The sequence below is a fragment of the Cydia splendana genome, chromosome 4, assembly GCF_910591565.1.
Source record: "Cydia splendana chromosome 4, ilCydSple1.2, whole genome shotgun sequence".
NCBI classification, from domain to species: domain Eukaryota; kingdom Metazoa; phylum Arthropoda; class Insecta; order Lepidoptera; family Tortricidae; genus Cydia; species Cydia splendana.
In genome coordinates, this window is record NC_085963.1 from 12,102,922 (window position 1) to 12,128,666 (window position 25,745).

Below are 25,745 nucleotides of genomic sequence, written 5' to 3' on the forward strand. Positions count from 1 at the left end.
ATACAAGGGTAGTCAAAAACACATACAATTTAAAATATTACTGCTTACAATAAACATAAATAGAATACTTGAGGAAGTATAATATCTACTATCTAACATAATGGAGGGCTAATGTCTATAACTAAGGTAATTGACTAAAAATTACATTATGAATTTATCATCTAATTAATTAAGTACACACATAAGTCTATAACAGGTCACATGAAAAATTTAATTATGATATTGGAATGTCATAAAAGTTATATTATTAAAAACAATCATTTAACCTACTTAATGCGTCAATTCCTCTAATAACACGGTCAACAATATTATAAATTCCTTTGATAAGTCAAATACAGTGAATATTTAATTTAAATAAGTACATAATTTTAATATATAAATATATAGTTAAACAAAAAAATGATGATATTAAACCTTATGGAACATTTTGAACAGTTATAAGAGGTCTTCCTCAATTCCAAAGCATTTTAAATTCGTTTAAATATTTTATTCATTACATACTTAAAGGTTGCTATTATAACAGAAGGATTATGATTTTAGTAGTCTCTCTTCGTTTTGAAAGTCATGGCTTTGATTATGTTTTTTTGGTATGTATAAAAAAGTTTAAAATAATTTTAATATATTATTAATTAAAGTTTGTTCTTATTTTGAATTCATATAGTCATGATGATGATAGTTTCGTATTGCTATCTGTCTTTAAATTTATACGTGACCGATTAGTACGGCACGATATGCATCTTTTATCTTAGACGATTCGTAAGGCAGATATTAGTTTTAGTTTCGCTTACCGAGAATATACAGAAAGTCTGGCTGACCGTAATCATAATACCTTTACATAAACCTTTGGGCCTTGTTGATGTTGCCTGATTTAAAATGTTAAATAAAATAAATAAACAGTCTGTGTAAAGCGGGAGAGTTATCGATTGTAGGAGATGTAATTGTAAAGTCTAAATAAATCGAGTTCCGACTTTGACAACCGAAGTAGACGTTTCACATCTCCATGTTTTGCGGGAGTTTAAATCATAAATCATTTATTTATTTGCTTTAGTTGTCAAATGTGAACTTTTGATAGCCTGAGTCACCGCGTAATTATACGAAACCGAACAGCGCAATCGATACTGCCTGTCAAATTCTAAGCATGAATTTGTTTCAGACTAGAATTTTATACAATGAATATTTGCTACAGGGCAGGGGTTCCCAAACTGTGCGCCGTAGAGAGTAAAACTGGGTCTATGTATTTCGAATAGCCCAACTAGGTTAGGGCGTTGAAATTAAATTTTAAACTTACAAGTGCTCCGCGGACTGATAAAAATTAGGAACTCCTGCTGTAGGGTAGAAATTGAGTGACATAGGGTACCGGTGGTGTGGTGTTCATGTTCAGTCGTGTCGGGGCGGCTGGGAGGCGGGCAGCGGCGGCGGCGCGTCGACGAGCGGCAGCGGCTTGGCCACGCCGATGCGCACCACGCCGCGCGCCGCGCCCTTCAGCGCCGCCACCGCCTGCTCCAGGCTCGCGTCCTCGAGGTTCTGCAGTTCAATTAAGGTCTCATTTAGACGATGCGATAACTCGCATGCGAGTTTCATTACATTGCGAGTCTTGATCGGTCGGTTGAATTGGACGTAACCAACAGTCCGCAATATAACTAAAATCGCATGCGAGTTCGCGCGCCGTCTAAATCAGACCTAACACAGATTACAAAAATGTGCCACTTTTAGTACCCGGTACACCCTAATCGAGCCTTTTATTAATGGCGATGGCCGGAGGCCCATTTTAAGGTTTTGGGTATAAATATAGTAACGTGGCATGGCATGTCAAGGAATGGAATACTTGGCATGATGGAAGTTTGCTAGTGTCAATACATTGTGGCTAAAGTTGGAAATCTTTAAAATTAATATAGTATTTGCTCACAGCGCGCACTTAATGTCGATCTGCATTTGATCTTACTGCTTATCGCACATCGTTCTGCGACCTATTTACTGATTTGATCAAAATTAAAACGCTACCTACTTAATAATAATAACTTTTTGACTTGAAACGGAGTAAAAACTGTCAATTTCTCACAGAAAAGCGCTTTAGGAAGTTACAATTTAACAACTTACAATATGAAATGGCGGCGATTGCGGTCGCAAACTTGGCGTAAAAGGTTGTTGTCGCCGTTACCTGGTCATTGACGAACAGCAGCCGGTCGCCGGGGATGAGCCGGCCGTCCTGCTGCGCCACGCCGCCCGGCACGAGCGAGCGGATCACCACGAGCGTGTGCGCGGGTCGCAACGGGTCCTGGTAGTCCAGGATTGAGAAGCCGAGGCCGCGCTCGCCTTTCAGCAGTTCTGTCAAACAAACACTCCGTTAGCATGAGCTTTGCTTTGGCAGACTAAGGGCCAGTTGCACCAACCACATTTAACAGACTGATTAACGTCAAACAGCACTGAAGTATGAAATTTCCCATACAAAAAAAAATTCACAGATTTCGTGCCTCACACGACTATCGAGCACATTGGAAAAGAATCTACGGAATTCGAAAAAATATTGTCGCTGAGCGACGAGAAAGTCTGGATAAGGAAAAAGTTACAAAATAAAACTACAACGTTGAATGATAATTATTTTATTCTTAGACTAATACAAGTATCCTAGACATAACGCATGTGAACAAACAAATTGCAAAATTTCCACACGCGTATCCAAGTTTGAATAATTGTCGCCGTGGCGCATAAGTATAGGTACATATTTCATTTTTCGATTAATAAGCAGGATATATTAATGTTCAAAGTACAAGAAAATTATTACACGGCAAATCCGTAGTCAACTCGAGAAGTGGTGATCGGCAGCGGCCCATTTGCTGCAAGATATGAAATTTTCTTGACAGCAGTTTGACGCGACGAGAGATGACCATAACAGCGTTTGTCTATGTTGCACCAAACCTGAGTTCCAATAGGTGTACTACCAGGGTTCAGCATCAGCTATCTTGGGTAATGCTCATCATGACGAATCGGGTGTCCAAAAGAGCGTGTGCCTATGTTGCACCAAACCTGAGTTCCGCTAGGTACAACCAGGGTTCAGCATCAGCTCTATCTTGGGTACTACTCTCCTAAGTGCTCATCAAGACGAGTCGGATGACCAAAACAGCGTGTGCCTATGTTGCAACAAACCTGAGTTCCTTTAGGTACAGCCAGGGTTCAGCATCAGCTCTATCTTGGGTACTACTCTCCTAAGTGCTCATCGAGACGAGTCCGATGACCAAAACAGCGTGTGTTTATGTTGTATTAAACCCGAGCTCTACTAGGTACTGCCAGGGTTCAGCATCAGCTATCTGCTAGCAGCCGCCAGCAACATGCTGAGGTGAGACCATTTCGTGGCACTTTTTCTTTTTTATGTTTCTCTGTATAAGTTTTTATTTTGTGCTCGCCCTCTCCCTCTCCCTCTCCCTCTCCCTCTCCCTCTCCCTCTCCCTCTCCCTCTGCCTCTGCCTCTGCCTCTGCCTCTGCCTCTGCCTCTGCCTCTGCCTCTGCCTCTGCCTCTGCCTCTACCTCTGCCTCTATCTCTATTTCTATTTCCACCACCACAAGAATGCATAGATTGTCGAATAGTGCGTTATCTACGCCCGTCTCAAACAGGATAGATAGAGTTAGACCAAGAAAAATCTGCAGCGATTTTGAAAGCCCACGCAGTGCAAGTGTTATTCTGCCGTCATAATCCCGATAATTCACAACAAACACCGATAACGAACTCTGCGAAACATGAAGTCATAAATGTCCTGTGAAAAATGTCGTTCTGACTTTTTGACTATTTTAAGGTTAGGCTACAGGGCAAACCCTTAACCCGATCGTCTTTGTTTTAGGCTCAAATTGTAGCTGACTAAATTGTCCAGAGCCGTTTTTCTCAAATTTTTGATATCATTCTTCGTTTCCAAATTATCGAGCACCAAAATCAAAAATTCGGAAAAAATTGAATTTTATTTTCATTATTTCGACCATAACTTTTTTTATTTTTGACTTTCTCGAATAATTATTTTTGCACCTTACAGCTCTCGTGATTATGCGTCTTTTGAGCCTATTTTTTAATATCATATCTTCACAACTTTCCGAGATATAAGGGGATCGCACTTTTTCGTGAAATCGGACCGTATACTGGAGCGAACGAAAAGACATTTCCAATGTCAAAAATTGCGATCTCTTTAACCGTGACAGACACTTTGGTGCAACCGACCCTTATTGATTGTATAAGCCAGTCTTAGGAAAATATTTCGTTTAACAGCTGAAATAGATAGCGCTGTATAGTCCGACAAGAAATTGTAGAAAATTATTGAGGGAGCCACTTCCTACGTAACTGTCACATTTTTGACGTAAAATGCTTAAACATGGCAACAATTTTGTATGGAATTTTTTAGTTCCATTTTATTTAATTTCTACTATTTTATGTCAAACATCAAATTTTGACAACCAGAATTTCCGCATAATGTCCGGATCCGAATACCGTCATCTACGTCAGCTGTCAAAGAAGAAACACGAATGCGTAGCTTTAAATCTCTTAGGGCCACTTGCGCCATCATACTAACCCGGGGTTAAGCTGTTAAACCTAACGGTTACCAGGCACCCATCAGTGTCAAATTGAACTGGTAACCATTGTGGTAACTCCAGGTTTAACCAGTTAATCCGGGTTAGTGGAATGGTGCAAGTGCCGCTTGGGCCTACTTGCACCATTCCTCTAACCCGGGGTTAAACGGTTAAGCCTGAAGTTACCATGGTTACCAGTTCAATTTGACACTGCGTTAACGGTTTAACCACTTAACCCCGGGTTAATGGGATGGTGCAAGTGGGCCTTTTAGCAATCAATGAATCTTTGCTTTACTACTTTAAATTCTGGACAAATAATGTAAAGAAGGTTGGTGTCAAAATGATGTGAAGGATCCCGAGCAAGATGTTTTTCTTTCTTTAGCAGTTAGGAAACGTTACCTATAATCTGCGGCTCGGAAGACCACATGGCGAGCCCGGTGAGCGGCTCCAGGCTGCGTGACCGCACCTTCCCGCCCGACAGCGACCCGCCTTCCTCGGCGCCCGCGCCAGCTAGGCTGCCGTCTGATTTAGCCTGAAAATTAATAAACAATTATAGCTACAGCAATTTAATTTTTCCATAAACCACGAGAGTTGTACAAGTGGCACGTGACGAAGCAATACGATCTCGGTAGCTTATTTAGATCGTTTAGCTCTTTGGCATAAATAAAAACTCCTAAAAATCTTTAAAACATACTTGTACAGAGTACTAATAGGGACCGTGCGCGTTGGTGGGCCTGCCGTCTAGTGGCCTGAATCGGAAACATATGTGCACATGGACATTACCAAAGCAAGTGCTACCATCTACCGTTCTCGTAGGTACATTTCCTTGTGCATAATAGGTTCTACCATCTTGTGGGCTACATCGGAAGCATAAACGTCACATTTACGCCTCGCGTCAAAAATCTGACGGCTCTTATGCTGCCCCTATAGTTTATGCACGCCCCCATAGGTATTTAAGAATAGTAGATTGTACAACAAGGGCATAAAGTGACCCATTTTTACCCGAGGCAATTTTTTGGTTTGAGCGAAGCGAAGACCAAAATAGTAGACGAGGGTAAAAATGGACATTTATGCCCTCGTTGTACACTCTGCTTTTCACTTCGATTGCGAGGAAAATAATTATATTTTTCACGGCAATTTACACCACGAAATTGTCGTAAAGCGAAAGAACATAATACATAACCAATTCCCGCCAACTAACTTTTTAACTTTTTTTTTAATTTTCAACATGTGATCAGAGTTTTAGACGCTTGGTTTTCTGCCAAGTCAAACATTTCGGAGCATTTTTGAACGATAATCGACTCCTATTTTATGTGATTTACTAAATTTAATGACAGAAAATACGGATTTCTAATAAATTGTAGCAAAAATAAAATGATATAACAAGTTTTGTCATCTACACAATTTTATTGCTCAGTAAAATTGTGCAATATGTTTTAACTGTTTGGCTGTTGAGACCGATTACCTTAGTCTTAGAAGAAAATTTTACTTTTATGCTCTAGAGCATAAAAAGCGATTTTATGTCGTCTACGCACGACATAAAGGTGCACTTTTTGAGCATGAGAAGTGAAAAGTACTTTTATTATTTTAATGAAACTCGAATACCGTAATAATAAAAAGAGTGGGGTCGCAAGAGCCGCTTTATAGAGGGTAAATGTGAAAAATAAGTGGCGAGTTTGCCATATATTTAAAGTTTAGGAGTCCCCTTACTCCCGACACTTGCGCTTGCACCGGTGTTGCAAAGCAATCTTTGATTTCGCTTCGCGATGACATCTCGCGGAGGGCGAGTCAGAGATCCCCCATCCGGGCCACCATCTTCCCGTGTCCAGAAAACATTGCATGAAGGATGTACCTTGACGAGCGTGGGCGCGGGCGGCGCCAGGTCGAGCGGCGGCGCGTGCGCGTGCGCATGCGCGGCGGCGGCGGCGGCGGGGCGCGGCCGCGCGCACACCATGCACACCTCGCTCGACAGCTCCTTCAGGATCGACACCACCTCCAGGTGGTTCATGCCCAGCAGACGGTGGCCGTTCACCTCTGAAACATACATTCATAAGGATACATTCATAAGGATTTATACTCCGGCCATTAAATACACGCGATGCTTCAGTTTTAGGTACCGTTGCGACTTTCAATAAGGTCTGGGGGCCTAGTCAAGATGACAATCGTTCGCAAAGAAACGAAACGAAACGATATCTGTCTCTATCGCACTAATATGGAAGAGTGATAGAGACACAATTCAGACAATAGTGTTTCATTTCGTTTTCTGCAAAGGATTGTTATCTTGGCTAGACCACATGCTGAGATCGCTTTCATACGCAAGAGCTTATGTGATTTTGAGTCGGCAAACATGGTAAAAAATATAGTCTTCTATAAAAGACAAATTATAAAATAGAATAGAGTTAAATATGTTAAGTCAATATTATATATGCATTAAAATTTTAATCTTATTACAGAGACACAAAATCCACAAGACTTCCCGGCCTCCTTTCACGTCCACTGTGCCCTCTAGCGAGATTCCCAACCACTGCTAGGCATAACTACACACACGTGCATTCAAATGTAAATGTTATTACACAGACACAAGGTCCACCCGTACCGAGCAGCTCGTCGCCGGGGCGGTGCACGCCGGCGCGGCCCACGGGCCCCTCGGGCAGCACGGAGCGCACGTAGTGGTGCGGCCGCACCTCGCGGCCCCCCTCCACGTCCACCGTGCCCTCGAGCGAGATGCCGAGCCCGCCGCCGCCGCGCATCACTACTCCTACTACTATTTCCACGTCTTCGCCTAGAAAAAAGTACACATTTGTAGTAAAAGCACGTTTCTAAAAGCTCGTTTAGACGGTGCTTGACCTCGCGTGCAAGTTTCAGTACTTTTCGGTCTTCGACTGAACGTCAGAGTACCTCAATAGTGGGTATTAAAAGAAAACTAAGCGTGAGGTTGAGGGTTCTCGCACCAGCTACCTAAGACGTAGGCAGGTCAAATACCACATTCTATTGTCGAACACTGCGGTTAACACATTGTAAATACATCCCAAGGCGTATGGCCAGGGCTTGTACAGAAAAATATGGCATCCAAAATTGTTTTTGTAAAATGAATAAAATTTTAGGTGCTATTGGACCATGAACCTGTGTCTTAGGGTGGTGTTCCACTTGTTTATAGAGACCACCTGTTTATAATTTCTTTTTCAAATGTCACTGCATCTCACACTTTCATTAAGCAAAATTGAGACGCAATACACATAGAACAAAGATATTGGACAGGTGGAATACCACCCTTAAAGGCTACTTCTCTAAAAAAACAAGTTTACCTAATATGGACTGCCACTTCCTCCTAATAGCCTCCTTCTGTTCAGCGGTGCGCGGCATCTCAAACGCGGGCTGCGCGCGCGCTGCGGGCGGACTGCGCGGCGGCGACGGCGCCGGGTCCTCCACGCTGGATTCCAGGCTGAAATGTTACAAAAGGAAATTTTCATTTTAAAAAACTGACGGTTTTGTGAGCTGAAGACGTCGTGAATCTATGATCATTTTGAAACAAATCCAAAAACTGGATCGGCAAAGAAAAAAATCGGGCAAGTGCGAGTCAGACTCGCGCACGAAGGGTTCCGTACCATATTAAAAAAAAAAAACAAAAAAAAAGCAAAAAAAAACGGTCACCCATCCAAGTACTGACCACTCCCGACGTTGCTTAACTTTGGTCAAAAATCACGTTTGTTGTATGGGAGCCCCATTTAAATCTTTATTTTATTCTGTTTTTAGTATTTGTTGTTATAGCGGCAACAGAAATACATCATCTGTGAAAATTTCAACTGTCTAGCTATCACGGTTCGTGAGATACAGCCTGGTGACAGACAGACGGACGGACGGACGGACGGACGGACGGACGGACAGCGAAGTCTTAGTAATAGGGTCCCGTTTTACCCTTTGGGTACGGAACCCTAAAAACTAAGTACCTGCATAATTATCAAACCTGCTCCCAAAAACTTACGAGAATAGAGTCTGGCTACTGAAATTTTACCTAAACTTTTGGCGGGAAATTCAAAAAATCTTGGGCTGGTCACACTTTGTGTAGTAGGAATTATAGTTTTGATACTAGACAATATTTTTGATATTCTGTGCACAAGTAAGGTACCTAAGGAAATAAGTTAAATAAACGTTTTCGTGCACTCAAAGTCAGTTCACATAATTTCTACCACTATTTAAAGTACTGACAGTCAACGACAAACACATATGTTTACGTTCCAATATTTAGATTTTATAGATATTTTTCAGAACTTTTAGTTTATCCGTTTCTTTATACACTTGTCCTATTTATGACATTCAGGCATTAATAAATTCACGTACTTAATCAAAGTAATAGGCAAATGTTAGAACTAGTACTTAAAGTATCAAAATATTTATAGAGCACTAACCTACTAATTTGTTTACATTTGGTAAAGATTGCAGTTTTTCGTTATTAGACGCTACACGTCGACTTCGCACATTGTCGTAATTATTTACGAGCTTAAATAATAGTTTGCGAACCTCACTCAGGCACTATACAAATTATTAATATTATTTAAAATAAACCCCTTATAAACCGCAAACAATTTGAATGAATGACGTATATTGACAACTGACTTTTAGCTTTTTAAATCATAGACAATTGGTGATACAACAACGAAATATCTGTCAACAATTTTTGGCTAGCCAGACTCTAGGTTTAAAATGCGATTTTTAGCATTAGAAAGAAGGTAAGCGATCTTCACATGTCTTTTAATTGAAAAACGCTTTTTAAAAATCAGTAACTATTACTTCTGAAAGCAGAAGAATATAAATGATCATATTAGATTCATAGACCAGTAGTGGGACCGGATTTTTGCACTAAAAGTTTTGATAATTCTAAAGATGAAAAAATGATACTTATCTGACATGGGACATATTTTTAAGCATATTTGTAAAATATGACGAAAAGTTAGAACGAGCGTTAGATATAAATTAGGTATTTATATATTTTTAGTAATGATTTTTTAATATTGAATTAAAGTGCAATGTTTAAGTTCCATCGTTTATAATATGTATGACGCTTTATAATGTAAAATTATTAGAATTTTTTTTAACGTGCTTCTTAGTCAAACTATAAATTAGCTTATTATTTTGTCGATATTGAATTAAAGTTTAATAAATCCACAACAACATATCTAAATTCTTAAGTTAATAGGCAAGCTAAAAATTTAGAACAATAAGATATATGCTTTAGAATTAATATGCGTTTTTTGTCCTATAATATCTAATATTGAATTAGAGTCTGTAAAAATAAGTCTATTACTATAAAATAATATACGCAGCCATATTATGGAAAATAAGAAATTTCGGCGTGTAGCTTGCATTGTAATAGTAAAATATATTTAAAAAGGCGCGAAATTCATACATACGCCGCGCTGGTCCGTCAGTGTCGCCGGCGCGGCGCCCGAGAGCCTATCAAAGCCTACCTATACCTCGCCCCTCGCCTCGCCCCACCTCCCGCTCACAGCACTGTCTGTCTTTTCTTATCATTCATTTGTTTGTTTACTGTGGACATATATAAATTAGATGCGGACATTACGTGAAATTAAAGGGGTCCCTTTGTTTCCCATAAAGTTTTAAGTCATAATGTATTGTTTGTCATATAAGAACCTTCGGGCTCTCGAATTAAGGTTTATTTTTGAATGGCCTTATTAGCAGTGTGATAGCGTTGACTCGGCTCGGAGAGTTGGCGAACTGGCGATTCATTCGCCGAGTTAGCGGATCGGATACCAAGTTATCAGTTATACTTGGTCAAGCAGATCTTGTCAGTAGAAAAAGGCGGCAAAATTGAAAAATGTAGGGTCGAAGGGATATCGTCTCATAGAAAATTTGAATTTCGCGCCTTTTTCTACTGACAAGATTTGCTTGACCATCTATAGTTTAGTGGCCGAGTTGATTAGGAAGAACATTTGAATTTCGAAATTGTAATAAAAATGTACATGATATTCACAACTATTTTTTACCATAGTTTGTCAAAGGACTGTCTCATTTCAAACATAGAGAGAATCATCATACTATCTTTGACTTACACTAGTACTAGCACCCAAAAGAAAAGGATGAATATAGTTTTTTGTTTTTATTTACTGACAAATTGGTTTGACCGACTATACCTATTTCTGGTTCCTATTGTCATGTCCTGTCCTATTCAACGTCAATATCATATTATGTATATTATAAACCAACTGCTCAATATTACACGTATACATATTGAATATACAATAAGGTAAGTGACCTCACCTTATTGTATATTCCGTGTCGGCCGTATATGCATATATACGGCCCACCTTAAATTAAAATGTTTTTTTTTTATAAACAGGATATTAAGTATGAAAAACTCACTCAAATAGGTATCTTATTTATTGAAGTTTCTTCATTATACCAAAATAGTTATAAAAATATTACGATACTCTTGGAAAATATACCTTTTATAAAAGTCCTATTGTGGGCCTTATTGAACACTAGCAGGGTATTACTTAATCCCGCAAAAAATAATCATTTTGACAATAGACAATAACAGATTTTATTGTTTTTAACTTAAGAGTTATACATATACAAATAACAATATTTGGTACTTCACAACAAGAGGATATTTATAATAAGTTTTAAAATAATTCTTTTGGGTCTTATTAACTAAAGATATAAAAATTGTCTAGTTTACGCGAAAATAGTAGGTAACTAATGTCACTAAACATAAATCTTTATTATTATTATGTTTTAACATCTGGGGGCACGGCAGTGCCCCCGCCAAGACGAGCAAAGCGCAAGGGCACTATCTACCTTTTCTCGAAGCGCTTCGTCGTTTTTTGGAACCCTCATAACTTGGGGTTGGATTATACTAGATAAACAAAGTTCTCGGACTTATTAAGCATATCAATTGCATAGCTCTTATACTTTAGATTTTATTCATATCTATAAACTTCGATTTCGTCACTGACTCACTCACTTGATGATTATCAATACCTTTAGGGTACTTCCTGAAGTCCTCTAAGAAGCTGAAATTTGATATGTAAGATAGTTTTAGTACACAAACAACAAATAAATTCAAAAACTTGAATTTTTTAATCCCTAAGGGGATGATGAGGGGGTTTAATCTTGTATGGGGAATCAATAATCGCTGAACCGATTTAGTTGAAATTTGGTATGTAGATAGGTATTGTTATGGGGAAGGATATAGAATAGATTTCAACCTCAAAGTTTACCCTTACGGGGTGAAGGCAGATTTCAACCCCAAAGTTTACCCTTACGGGGTGAAGGGTTTATATGAGGAATCAGTAAGAAGTACATTGTGTAACAGATGCCCCCAGATACTTATTTCAGGATTTTTAATAGTAAATCACCCCCAACCCTATAAATTAGGGGATGGAAGATTGTCATAAGCAACTTACAAAAAGAAGTGAAATCCCACCAAAAACATTTTGATGTAAAATGTTGCCCAGACGAAACCAAGGCTCGCACTGTCAAAAAGTTATCAGATCTCTTGCCAAGCTTCTAACTCTACAAGCCCTAACTTCACTAGCTCTACACCTTAGTCAAAGTATGTGGCTCGGCCGTTTCGTTTCTACAAGAACTATTGTATGTATAATAAAAAAACCGCCCAAGTGCAAGTCGGACTCGCGTTCCAAGGGTTCCGTACATTACACAATTTTTAACAATATGTTTTTTTAGTGAAAAGTGAGTAAAATGTCTTTTAAAAACCCGTAGGGATCGGATCAAAAACTAAGTACTTAAGTCCGACTCACGCCACAGATTATACAATAGTTCTTACGAACAGATACTTATCTCTCAAACAAAACGCAAATACCTACCGTTTTGATACCTACACAAAAATACAATGGAGTGACCTTCAACGCGCCGCTCCCCGCACCGCGCGCACCGGCACAACGCTAGGGTTGCTGACGCTTAGAAATGATAAATAAATACCCACTTAAACAGAGGAGTGAAATAAAAGGAAAGCTAAATATTAAATTATACCTAATATTCCGATTATGTTTAGTGTTTGCGAAATAGTCATTTTAAAAGGTCATATGTCCCTGCAGTAACCGCAGTGTTTACGCCGTTTTATAAACCGCGCAATAATCCCAGCAAGAATTAGTTTTAAAACTTCTTGTAATTTAAAACCAGATAGAGATTAATGTTACATAGTAAAGAAAAATAATAGAAACCCCATGAATAAAGGTAATTAATTATAAGTTAACCAGAGCAAAAATGAGTAGGCACTTTCCGGTGTAAACTTACTGTCGTTAAAATAAACATTTACCAAAATAAATTAAAAATTTACTACCTATTTCAAATAGATAGATATCTAAATCTATACATTTGTCACACATATTAAACATTACATGTTTAATTAAAGAAATTCAATAGTAGGTAGGTACCTACCACCCGCGCGATTCGAACTTTAAGATATCGCGCCGTTAGACATCCACTAGATATGAAATAGTAAAGATATGTGACGTTCCACGGCAAAAGGTACCTTATGGCGGCTGGCGCTTACGCTTATTATTATCGCCACTCCAATATTCAGTCGGGGCAATGGTACCTTTTGCCGTGGAACGTCACATAACTTTACTATTTCTTATCTAGTGCATCTCTAATTCATTTCCCGAATCCCGCCGTACGTGTAACTATCGTAAAAATTGACAGTGCGGCGCGCGGTGACGTGCGTACGTGAGCGCGTGTGGCAACCAACTGGCTTGCTTTTCTACCGTGAACGGGAGCAGATTCGTAGGTATTAATCCGAGCTCGCGCAGAGAGTTCCATAGGCCTGCTCACGCTTAGCTCCACATTTCTAATAGGTTTTCCTGTCATCTATAGGTAAAGAGCTAATATGTGTATTTTTTTCATAATAAAAAGACCCAGTAGTTTCGGAGATAAGGGTAATGTTAATTTTTTGCCTGTTTTCTTAAATCACTTCTAAAGTATTTATTTTAAAATTATGAAAAAAATATATTTGAGATTCTAATTCTAAAATGAGCCCCTTCATTTGATATATAACAAAGATATAGTTTTTTTTTCTTCTATTTATCATTCATCTCAAAAGTGCCCCTTTATTTAAATTTATATTACATATTTACTTTACATGTATGTCTTTGGGTTATAGACAAATTTCAACTTATTAGTCCAGTAGTTTCGGAGCAAATAGGCTGTGACAGACGGACAGCCAGACACACGAGTGATCCTATAAGGGTTCAGTTTTATTCCTTTTGAGGTACGGAACCCTAAAAATAATGATTATAATAAGTTTTTCACCTTATGCCCATGTGGCGGTAGCAAAAGAGCCAAGCCACATATTTTGACTAAGTCGTAGAGTTAGTGAAGGGGCTTGTAGAGTTTGAAGCTTGGCTCGACAAGAGATCTGATAACTTTTTAACAGTGCGAGTCTTAGGCTTATGGTTTCGTCTTAGCAACATTTTACATGAAAATGTTTTTGGTGGGATAATTTTTTACAGTATAAATATTTATTCGTAACAGTTAGTATTATCTTTTAACATGATTTTTACTGTACATCTGGGCCCTATTTCACCAACGTGACAGGTGCGACATTTGTCGACATCACTGTTACTGACGTCACAGGCCTTTATAGGCTACGGTAACCGCTTACCATCAGACGAGCGGTGTGGTTGTTTGCCACCAACCAGTGTTGGGCGTAATTAATTACTCGTGTAATTTAATTACTAATTTAATTACATGTAATTAATATGTTTGTAATTTAATTACTAATTTAATTACATGTAATTAAAATGTTTGTAATTTAATTACATAAAATTTAATTACATGTAATTAATTTTTCTGTGTAATTTGCAATTGTGATTACATTAATTAGTAATTAAATTACTCAATTACTTTTCATTTACCTTTTTAATAATATGCAAATATGAACAAATTTACTTGTAGTAATTATAAAGAAAATCTTTTATGAATTCCATTATACGCTGGATAACGTTATAACATATTTTTTATCCCTGGAATCATACCTTTACAGGGTACTATGTGACAAACCACGTTGAATATGGTGGTCGGCGCTTACGTCGCGTAGCACCGCATTAGTATTGGGACGCCGGTAATAATGACGTAAGCGCCGACCTAAGGTGCCTTTCGGATTGGACTGTAGCAAAGGGGGGGCTGGGACTTGGACAATTGTCACAAGAAATACGACAGTTGTCACGAAATTCCGACACAGAACTCATTTACTGTCAAGAATTACCGAAAGTTCTTTGAAATCTTGTGTCAATTGTCATCATTATCATCATAAACATCACAAGAAAGATACCTGTTTTTTGCCGATATAATAAAGTTTTTTTTAAATAATACAATGATAGTGACAAACAGGAATAAGGCCCGTCCGATGGTAAGCTATAACCGTAGCCCATGGATGCCTGTGACGTCAGCAACAATGAGACTTGTCGAATTGTCGCACCTGTCACGTTGGTGAAATAGGGCCCTGGTGCTACATTACGACACCGGTGCTATAATAAGCACATTAAAACACTCCCTTTGGCCGTGTTTTAAAATTCGTCATTCGTTGCAAAATTTCTATTTTTCGCACTTCTATCGTAAATAACTACCTATGTATTAATAAAAAAAGTTACCTATATAAGTAAGTAGTTACTGCCTTTAAAAAGTATAAGTGTCTAAATGTTATTAGACTTTTTGATTCTTTAAAACGTCTTTGGGTCAATAAAGCAAGTGAAAAATTATTAGAGTTAGACCAAGAAAAGTCTGCAGCGATTTGGACAGCCCACGCAGTGAAGGTGTTATTTATAAGTTATAATTTCATAGAAGTTTCTTCAAATCGGCCTTATTAATGAAAGATTAAAAATATTCAAAGTTATCTTAAAATATTTTAATCTATTATTTCATCTCATACGTTCAATAAGGCCCGGGACTGGACCTTTTTGCCTGCACTGACAGTTGATCTTCTTAGCAACAAGTACAAATTCAGAATAATAGGGAGCAACTGCTATTTTTGAATGCTGGGCCTTGTTACCCGCCGGGCCTCATATGCCTGCACCTCACCTACGTTATTTATTTGTTTTACAAGGGGAAAATTTGTTAATTAATCGTGCTAATATTGATACCCAAACAAGCGAAACATTCTAAAATTGAACCACAAGCGTAGCGAGTGGTTCGTAAAGTTGAACCTCGAGCGTAGTGAAGGTTTCAAGGGACGAGGGTTAAATAAAATTTTCACTACATCAGCTCGTAAAGGCCCTCTTGATTGTTCGAAACGGATAAGAAGAGTGGCATTTAAATTGATGCAAATTTTGAGTTGTTTCCGTAGGTATACTCGTAAAGCTCAGTTGGTTGGTAAAATTGACTTTAAAATGATAAATATTGAATAACGTTAGTTTGAAATTGATTTAAATGATAAAGTAAATATTATCGGAGATATATATATCGGATATCGCTCTTAAACAAAAAATATATGTCGCTAGTCATTTATAACCTAAAAGCGCCAAATTACGCAAAATTATATTGAAATGACACCTGTCTATTGAATTTGAAGAATACTTTAACAAGGGTGGTTATCTGTATGACAATGCACCTAAAATAATTTTCAAATGTATCTATTATTTCTATACTTAACACGATAACGAATTCTACGTAAACCAAACCGCGGGCAATCCCTAGTACATATAGAAATAAATAAGTGTAGGTAAGTTTCCATTAGTGTACCTACTATTAACAATATAACTATTTACCATTGATAATAATTTTATAAACGTTTTGCGTATTTTTTACGGGCACCGCGCTAATCGCTAGCCCGCCACCGTCGATCGCTGCCTCCTGCCACGGCGTACAGCGCGGCGCGCGAAAACGCCGCGCGTTTGAAATGTAACTCAATATAAGCGCGGAATGCATACTTACGTATCAGTATTTAGTGTCGCCGTGATTTTATATTTCTAATATTTTGTGTGGGAACTAAGATCTTTATTATGACCGTGTAATATTAACTCTACAAACTTTAATTCAATATTGGCTATACTGCTTAACCAGAAATCAATATCTAGACAAGCACATTGTCTACATTTCTAACTTTTTACAAGTATACTAAGTTGATAGATAATATCTTAATTTTACAATATCAGCTACTTTAATTCTTTATTCACAAAGTAATTCGTGTTTTTACGTTCACCAGAAAGCAGCTGTTCCAGATTTCTAAAAACCGAATATTGTGAATAAATTAAAGTGTTATTGAACATGTTACAGTTTTTTGTAACTTTAATTTTATATTTACATAGTTATTTAGCAAAATTGAAATATTTAAATATGGCCGAACGCTCCACCTATAATTTTCTAATATTTTACATAAATGTTATTTAACATGCATGCAATAACATATCAAAAAAGAAAAAACTTTAATGTTATCAAAACCCATTTTTGTTCCACCGCTGGTCTATCATAAATGTTACATATTTACTGTGACTTATTTTTAAAACGTGTTTTTCAATTAAAATACACATCAAGATTGTTTACCTTTTTTCTAATGCTAAAAAAAACGAACTATAGTTAGAGGATAACCAAAAATACTAGATTCATAGACTGATGAGATGATTTTAATGAGATATGACCCATTATGATTGATCAATTTATGCACGTCTTCTCTCCACTTCGCCTGTTTCATTCGCAAAGAATTCCGCAAACTTAAACACAGAAAAAACAACACCGTAACGGTTTCCGCGTGTCAGTCTCATGGTTAGCACCTGTGTGTGTCCCTCTCCCGATACTATTGCTTTTGCAGCTGCTCATATTTTGGACCATTAGTATTTTACACCACTATAAAAAAGAACTCACTTGTGCAAGGTCGTCATCTGTATGTCGTGGTGCGCCGGTTCCGGGCGGTGCATGTGCAGGAACGGGTTGTGCGCGACGGTGGCGGCCCCAGCGCTCTCGCCCGCTGCTATTGCTTGCTGCAGCTGCTCATATTTAGGACCGCGCAGGTATCTGCAACACAACGGTGAGTTATATTATACTAGCGACCCGCCCCGACTTCGCATAGTTTACACAAAACCTTAACAAATTATACACCTAAACCTTCCTCAAGAATCACTTTATTGATAGGTGAAGCCCGCTTAAAAATCCGTTCAGTAGTTTTCGAGTTTATGGCAAACATACATACACACAGACAGACGAGGCGGGGGACTTTGTTTTATAAGGTGTAGTGATAGTGATACGCAGGTTCCTGCTCAGCTTGAAAGCGTCGACGGTGCGCTGTTTGGACTGGAAGGTGAGATATGTGCCATCTACGGCCACTATAAGGTCTATATATGCTACCGAAAGACGTGTAACACTCACCTCCCCAACTCAAGTGTGACCCGATGGCGCGCTGATTATACTTGCCGGCAAGCGATGCGCTGTCTACTGCTGCCATGCGGTCCTTGACGTGCTACCGACAGACGTGTAACTCTCACCTCTCCAGCTCGAGTGTGACGAGGTTCCCGCTCTGTTTAAGCGCGTCGACGGCGCGCTGGTTGGACTTGCCGGCCAGCGACGCACCGTCCACGGCCACGATGCGATCGTTGACTCGCACACGCCCGCTTAATGCCGCCGCGCTACCCGCAGACACAGATTTCACGAAGATACCCGAAAGCTCCTCTTTTTCGCACACGTAACCTGGATGTACCAAGATGAATAATAAACGGATACAGTTCATATACAATCTATATGTCACACCAAATCGCCTTAACAAACTTTACAAAATATAATAATTTACACTTTCTAACAAGTAGCATATGTGTGTTGTGTGTCAAAATGCTAAAAATGTGGGAACATATAGGTACACTACTCTTTTGTCTTGACAATAAAGTCGTGTTCACATATTTAGGAACCCATTATTAACTCCAGTATATTGAACCCACTCCAGGCGGCTTAGCACGGTCGCGTTTTTATCCCTTGTCACCATGCCTGTCACGTTCTAACAAGTATGTAAGTGCGAAAGGGACGCGCATAGTGATAGTCGATAAAAATGGAACCGTGCTGAGCCCGCAGATTTGAACACCAACTAAATAAATAGGTATTTGCAGTCAGGCAAGGGACCCGCGACGGATATGCGTACCTGCTATAGTTATTCCCAGTCCATTCTCATCCTTCTTCAACTGCACCGTAAATCTGTCGACTTCTGGTGATTCAGCATCTACAATTAAATCATAAGTTAACACACGAATAACAGTCAAAAATGTACCGAAAATAGTATAGTAGCTATTTAGAAAACCAGCAGAACCAACTTGATCAGCATGACGCCTTGCGCCAGCTGTATGTGACACAACTGTGCTCCAAACCGGTTTCCAGAAGATAGTAGTGCAGCGCCTACGATTTCGATAGAAGCACACACCGGGCATTATGGCTCGGGAACTGGCTCGTACCCAGTAATAATACCAATTTCCATAATTGTATTCTACCTGTATTAGGAGGCGGCATAACCGCACTGACGAATACGAACCGAGACGTGGGCGGGTAGTGCGCAAGCTGGGTTGGAACGCCTGCTCGAAACCGATTTCCAGAAGATACCGGTCCAGCGCCTCCAGGACCAATAGAAGCATGCAGCGAACATTATAACTCGAAGAGCTCGGTCGTTTTCGACATAAGTTTAGAACGAATTTTTGTGATTGTAATCTACCTGTTTCTGGGGGCGGCGTCACCGCGCTGTCGAACACGAACCGAGAAGTGGGCGGGTGGTGCACCGGCTGGGTGTGGAACACCTGCTCGAAACCGGTTTCCAGCAGATACCGGTCCAGCGCCTCCGGGTCCGACAGGAGCCTAGCGGGGACGAGCGGCGCGGCTGCGGGCGGCGCTAGCGCCGGGTCCACGGCGCGGGCTACCACCAGGCGGACCCGGGAACCGGATGCTCGGAGCACGCCTGCTACTTGCTCGGAACCCATTTCCACTAAATGAGCCTGTGTAAAATAAAATCGTTACTACTACAGGAAATAGAAAATGTACCAGTCAGCTCATATGAAGAGCTATGGCCAAGACGACAATCGTATATTGACAAAATAAGCTGATCGAAAAGATAAATGGAGTTATTCATAAACGCGCTAAAAGCTAAAAGCCTCAATTAGCTATTAATAGTTTGTCCTAAACTTTCATTTTGACTTATATTTGTAACATAATTTAACTAATTGAAACTAGATGAATTTTATGAATCGCGGTGAGTTACGAGCTCGGGATGGCCAATGCAACCCAAGTGACGTGGTAACTTCCATACACTGTTTAGGTTTCGTTTGGCATTTTCTCGTTTTCCTATTCATATTCTCCTTACATCTCCTATTTGTAGAATGTGATCTCCAGACTTGAGACGCCCGTCGCGGTCCGCGACGCCACCCGCCAAGATGGTCTTTACAATTACACCACGGGTCCTTGCCCCAATTATACCTGAAATAAAAAGCAATTTCTTATTAACCCTTTACTGGGGCAAAATGACCACCCATAACATCACGTTTTTGATTTTTTCTTCATATGCAGAATTTTTAGGGCTTTAGTCGACCGCAACATTGACACAAAATAAATAATAGTACTAGCTACAGAAGACTCACTCTCTAACAAAACGCGTCTGTTACGATCAGGACAGATATGGCCGCTAGGTGGCGACAGCGCCACGCGCGGCTTATGGCTACCCACCAAAATTGGTGAGGAATGGATGTACTTGTAGCTACCTGTTGCAAAGCGACGAAATCGCGGAGTGAGCCACGCCTGACATTGATTGGAGAGGCAGACTCCAGGGAATCGTTTCTAGACATTTAAATAATGCCAATACCTTACCGAATCCAAGGCCAGTGCCGTCGTTGACGAGGTTTATGACCTCCATTTGCCCCCACTCGCCCACTACCATTTTAGGAGAAGCAAATTCCAGGGCATCGTTTCTAGACATTTAGATAATGCCAAAATCTTACCGAATCCAAGTCCAGTGCCGTCGTTGATGAGGTTTATGACCTCCACTTGTACCAGTCGCCAACTAGCATTTTAGGAGAAGCAAACTCCAGGGCACCGTTTCTAGACATTTAGATAATGCCAGGCGTGGTTCACTCCGCGATTTCGTCGCTTTGCAGCAGGTAGCTACAAGTACATCCATCCCACACCAATTTTGGTGGCTAGCCATAAGCCGCGCGTGGCGCTGTCGCCACCTAGCGGTCAGATCTGTCCTAATCGTAACAGACGCGTTTTGTTAGAGAGTGAATCTTCTGTACCTAGTACTATTATTTATTCTGTGATAATGCCAAAATCTTACCGAATCCAAGGCCAGTGCCGTCGTTGACGAGGTTTATGACCTCCACTTGCGCCCAGTCGCCCGCAACTATGTTAGGAGAGGCAGACGCCAGAGAGTCGTCGTTTCTGGACATTTCGAGGATGCCGTGACTCTGGAAAATGAAAGTGACATTATAATCATATTGATTGTTTCAGGTGGCATATCAATAAAAAAACAGAATAGCCATAATGTTTATTTCAGACTGCAGACTGGACAGAGACTAAAACAAACTCTGAAATCTCAAGCTTGGAACGCATTTAATGTACCTGTTTAGGCGACATATTAGAGTCGATGGAGGCAGAGTCGAGCCCCAACACGCGCTCGTTGTCCGAGCTTGACCCAAAATCGAGACAATGCGGCGGAGACACCTGTGGGACTCGCTGTTCTTCCTCGCCCTCCGCGCCGTACAAGTTTCGAGCTTGGAGAGCAAGTTCACCTGCACACATACTTGCACTTCAATAAAGTTTTCAATAGTTGTATAATACCAGTATTAACTTACGGTTGCCAAACCTGGGGAAAAAAACAGCACCAAAAACTTAATGTGTGTCAAAGCCATATGGAAAGAAGCATACTTAATATAAAACTTAGAGACAGAGTCAAATTGTCCATAATCAAGGCAAAATCAAAAATGGCGCTGGACAGGCCATATGATGAGAGAAACCGCATAGGAGGAAAAAAGAATAGGAGGAGGTAAATGGATGCAAACAGCAAAAGAAAGCATCAAATGGAAAGCTATGGAGGAGGCCTACGGCAAAGGACGAGTTGAAGTTCAAGTTATGAAACCGAATTAATATATACTGTGTACCAACTGACTTCAATAATAAAGGCTAATTACAATTACTTGCACTTTATTATGTATAAAACAATTCGAAAAAAACTCACATTATTACGTGATATGATGGTAGTCAACAATAAAAATCAAATTGTGGTAAGAGGTAGAAACATTCCAGTAAATTGTGAAAACTGTTTTTGGCAATGCAATAACAGAATAATATACAAATTGTTTTCATTTAGGCCTGGCAACCCACTTGTTTGTATTATTTTGAATGTTTTCTTTTTCTAAAAAGGACAAATAAAATTGCCATATTCATATTACTTCAAATCATTGACTCAAATACAGAGAATAATTTTATCACAGCCATGTTTTGAAAGAGCCACTTGTATTTTTATGGCTATCTATAAACAAACTCAGCACAGGGTTTTGGATAGCAATACCGATTTTCTGACCTGCAATAGTCACTGTTACTAGGTAGTGTTCACAAGAGCTGGCACAAATGGACTGAATCAGTGAATGAAAATATCTATGTCTGTATCACATTAACCAATAAAATGATTAAAATGGTGGCTCTGACTGTATACCGATACAGGTGTCACACAAACAATGAAAGATTTGTTCATTCCATTCGTGACAGCTTTCTTGAATGAACCTGTACAAAAGGTTAGTCTGTGCTCGATTTGTTTAGAAACATCCAATAAAGTGCTGTGGCACTTCATCTAAACATTGAATGTACGTGGAATTGTTTGTTTACCTGCAGGAGTAATATCAAAGTCACCAGGCAGAATGGAAGGATGATGAGCCACTTGTGTAGCGAGCATGCCAACAGAGTCCTGAAGTGTTGCTATGCTTTTCAGGATCGGACTCTCCAGCAAGCTAATCAACATGTTCAGGTCATCATTCGTAGCAGCCTAAAAGTAAATATGAAATTCAGCTTAAATACTCTTTATTGTTCATAGTAAAAAAAAATTGTCTAAAGTTAACCCTCTATCCCCAATCTGTCCCAAGTTATTCCACTTGACGGTACTGAGGGCTATATTACACATCCTACAGTAGAGATGTAGTGCATAATTGTTTTCCATCATATTTTCTCATATTTGTCATGCTACTTTAGTCAACCTCAGTACTTTTTGTACCGAGACTGACTGAAATTGCAAGACATGTTCATATGTTTCCATGAAAATACAATGGAAAATAATTATGCACTACATCTGTATATGGAGCATTCCATGAAATTGTCTACCGTTGTCCCGTACGAAAGCAAATTTTCTGAAGATTTACAGGTATAACAGTTTCTTTTTCTGTGATAATTGGTCAAAAATATGCACAGAAAAATAATCATCAGAATTAAATGCCAAAAAAAAGTTCAAAAACATGAAACAACATGCGTTTGTACGGGACAGCCCGTGGAATGCTCCATATCTGAATTTCACATTGAGGAACTTCAAGCACAGTGTCATAATAATATGTTTCATTGGTTATAAATACTAAGATCACTTTATATTGTTACACCAGTGAGCTTTTACCTTCAGTTTCGGATCGTCACTTTGATCCACAGCAGCTTTCACACTTTCCAATTGCTGAAGAGCATTGGACAAATTTACACCAAGATGCATCCTGGATACTTATTATACCTGCAATACAAATGCATTTAAGTTTACTTCAATACTATAGTTAATACAAACAATGCAATGTTTATCGTAACTTACTTATGAATCACGAACAGTACGAACACTAAACCATGAAATGTCTGGAATTTACACTTTTGGAAACTCGTAAAACAACACAACACTGATAGTCCGAATGAACTAGTGACACGCAATAAAGAGCAATAAGAAATTGTATTAATAAACAATGTGAATTGATATGTGTTTATAACATAAAATAATTGTGTTTGCTACCAGAATAACTAGATAACATCATACAATTACAAAAAACAATGTAAAGTACTTGTCCAATACATGTCAATTTGACACTGACAGCGTAACAGCCCACTGTAGAAAGCGAGAAAGCACGAGTAGAAAGCATGAGTAGAAAGAACGAGGAAAACATAAAGCTTGCTTTACACGATATAACAAAAATGCCCACTTTGTTCCTACGACCATGTCCGATAAAATGAAGTTTGTGGCGTTTCTGATAGCTGTCACCAACTCACCATTTTTTTTAATACTCTAATTCTCTTTGCTCTTCACTCGCCTTTCATTTCATTTTGTTTTGGTTGTCTAGAAGTCGCAGTCTGAAGTAAATTCAATTTATTTAAAATAAATACCTACCTACCTTACCTACCTAAAAGTATCTTCTTAAAAGTACTAACTGCTAAACACACGGAAGAAAGAATGGGCGCGCTTCTTTGTTTCGTGGCTAAACAAAAACGCGTTTTGATGATTGAAGGGATATATTAAAAATTTAGTGATTCTTTGAAGTTACCGTTTGTCTCAAAGTTTTTAAATTGGTGCCTTCCTCTACATGATTCCAATAATTTAAAGGAATCTCATCGGGAAATTTGAAGAATCCTGACAATATAACTATGGCTAATGATAGTGAAAGTGTCATAGACTTAACAGAATGCTCCTTCACTTTAGTTAACCATAATCGTTTGGACAATGTGATAATAAATTTAGACACGGAAGACTCTTTCCGTGAAGAGAATGGTGGCACTGTTAGCAAAGCAAGCAAAAGACGCAAGAGGCGGCATTCCAGAACAAGGGCAAACAATCATCCAGAGACATCTATTCTGGATCTATGTACACCTGATGTCAAGGTATCTATTATAAATCTAATATATTGACTATAATCTACTTCTTGTCCCACACAGCGCAGAAAACATTGATAAAAAAACCAGACAAGTGCGAGTCGGACTCGCCCACCGAGGGATCCGTACTTTTTAGTATTTGTTGTTATAGCGGCAACAGAAATACATCATCTGTGAAAATTTCAGCTGCCTAGCTATCACGGTTCATGAGATACAGCCTGGTGACAGACAAACAGACGGATGGACGGACGGACAGCGGAGTCTTATTAATAGGGTCCCGTTTTTACCCTTTGGGGGACGGAACCCTAAAAAAGAGAATAAGTTTATGTGGACAGAAATTGTTATAATACATATCATAAATTGTCCTATAATGTGTATAATAACAATTTCTGGCCACATAAGCTTATCATATTATAACCCAGTTGCTGGGAAGCCTATAAAGTGCTGAAGTGTATCCTTTTAATTATTACTTGCCTTTCAGAAAAAAAAATCTACTAAATCCAAGAATAAATCTGGAAAAGTAGCCACTCCAGATAATACTCCAGAGAAAATACCAAAACAGACCCTGGGATGCCCTATATGCTATGAAGAGTTCAGCGGTCAAGCTCTTGCCTCAACTAACTGTGGACATGTATTTTGTTTGGAATGCCTCAAACTCGCCCTCAAGTCTAAGCCCCAATGCCCAACATGCCGTACCTCATTGAGAGGGAAAACTAAATACCATCCTATTTTCTTATGAATTATTTTGAACACTCAACTACTTAGTTCAGACACCACTGATAGTAACAATTAAATATTATCACTTCTTTGAATTTTCTAATATTTACTGAAATAAGAAACAAGAAAAATAACTCTTATCTTATTCTTATTTAAGAAGTGATAATATTTACTTGTAGGTAACACTATCAGTGGTGTCTCAACTAAGTGAGAGTTAAAAATAATTTATAAGAAAAGAGGATGGTATTTAGTTTTCCCTCTGATAGTTACAATTAAATATTATCACTATAATAATACTACTATCACTATATTATTATTATAATATTTAATTGTAACTATCAGTGGTGTCTTCTGTTACCACCGAAGTATTTTAATTTAATAAATGCGGAGTTAACCACTCTTTTTGTGTGATATCCAGAGCTGTAGCCTGCCTTGAAAAAACCACTTGACAGTTTAGCTGTTTTAGATGAGCTTGTGGGTGAAATTCAAATTTAATTAATTATGTATTACAACCGTCACATTACCTAAATCACCCTCATCAGCTTTTTGCTTCAACTGAGTATTCAAAATAAACTGCACATGTTATAGCTCTCAATAAAGTTGTAGACTCATTTTTAATATGTTTGATGCAGCAATTAGCTAAACATGTTAACTAACCATAAATTTACAGG

The 25,745-nt window shown here is 38.9% G+C and overlaps 1 protein-coding gene across 1 annotated transcript; it reads right to left on the bottom strand.

Annotated features, from left to right (window-relative positions):
• Window positions 1-29: 29 nt before the first annotated feature.
• LOC134789923 (patj homolog) lies at window positions 30-23,542 on the bottom strand. The gene is made up of 16 exons (XM_063760620.1): window positions 23,315-23,542; window positions 23,132-23,239; window positions 22,360-22,516; window positions 21,097-21,266; window positions 20,813-20,942; window positions 19,847-19,959; window positions 19,205-19,481; window positions 18,644-18,721; window positions 18,000-18,201; window positions 17,383-17,532; window positions 7,854-7,990; window positions 7,145-7,330; window positions 6,401-6,582; window positions 4,948-5,080; window positions 2,159-2,325; window positions 30-1,524 (listed from the first exon to the last, which is right to left on the bottom strand). Exons 2-16 carry the CDS (start codon window positions 23,219-23,221, stop codon window positions 1,378-1,380), a joined length of 2,319 nt encoding a protein of 772 aa, XP_063616690.1. The 5' UTR covers window positions 23,222-23,239; window positions 23,315-23,542; the 3' UTR covers window positions 30-1,377.
• Between the last annotated feature and the right edge of the window lie 2,203 nt (window positions 23,543-25,745).

What these genes read in the sequence shown, in the direction of transcription:
- LOC134789923 (XM_063760620.1), bottom strand. Translation starts at nt 23,221, where the DNA reads ATGCATCTTGGTGTAAATTTGTCCAATGCTCTTCAGCAATTGGAAAGT. An exon ending in CGGCACTGGCCTTGGATTCG is followed by an intron (nt 19,960 to 20,812) that starts GTAAGATTTTGG and finishes TTTTTATTTCAG; the next exon opens with GTATAATTGGGGCAAGGACC. An exon ending in TTCCGAGCCGCAGATTATAG is followed by an intron (nt 2,326 to 4,947) that starts GTAACGTTTCCT and finishes TTTGTTTGACAG; the next exon opens with AACTGCTGAAAGGCGAGCGC.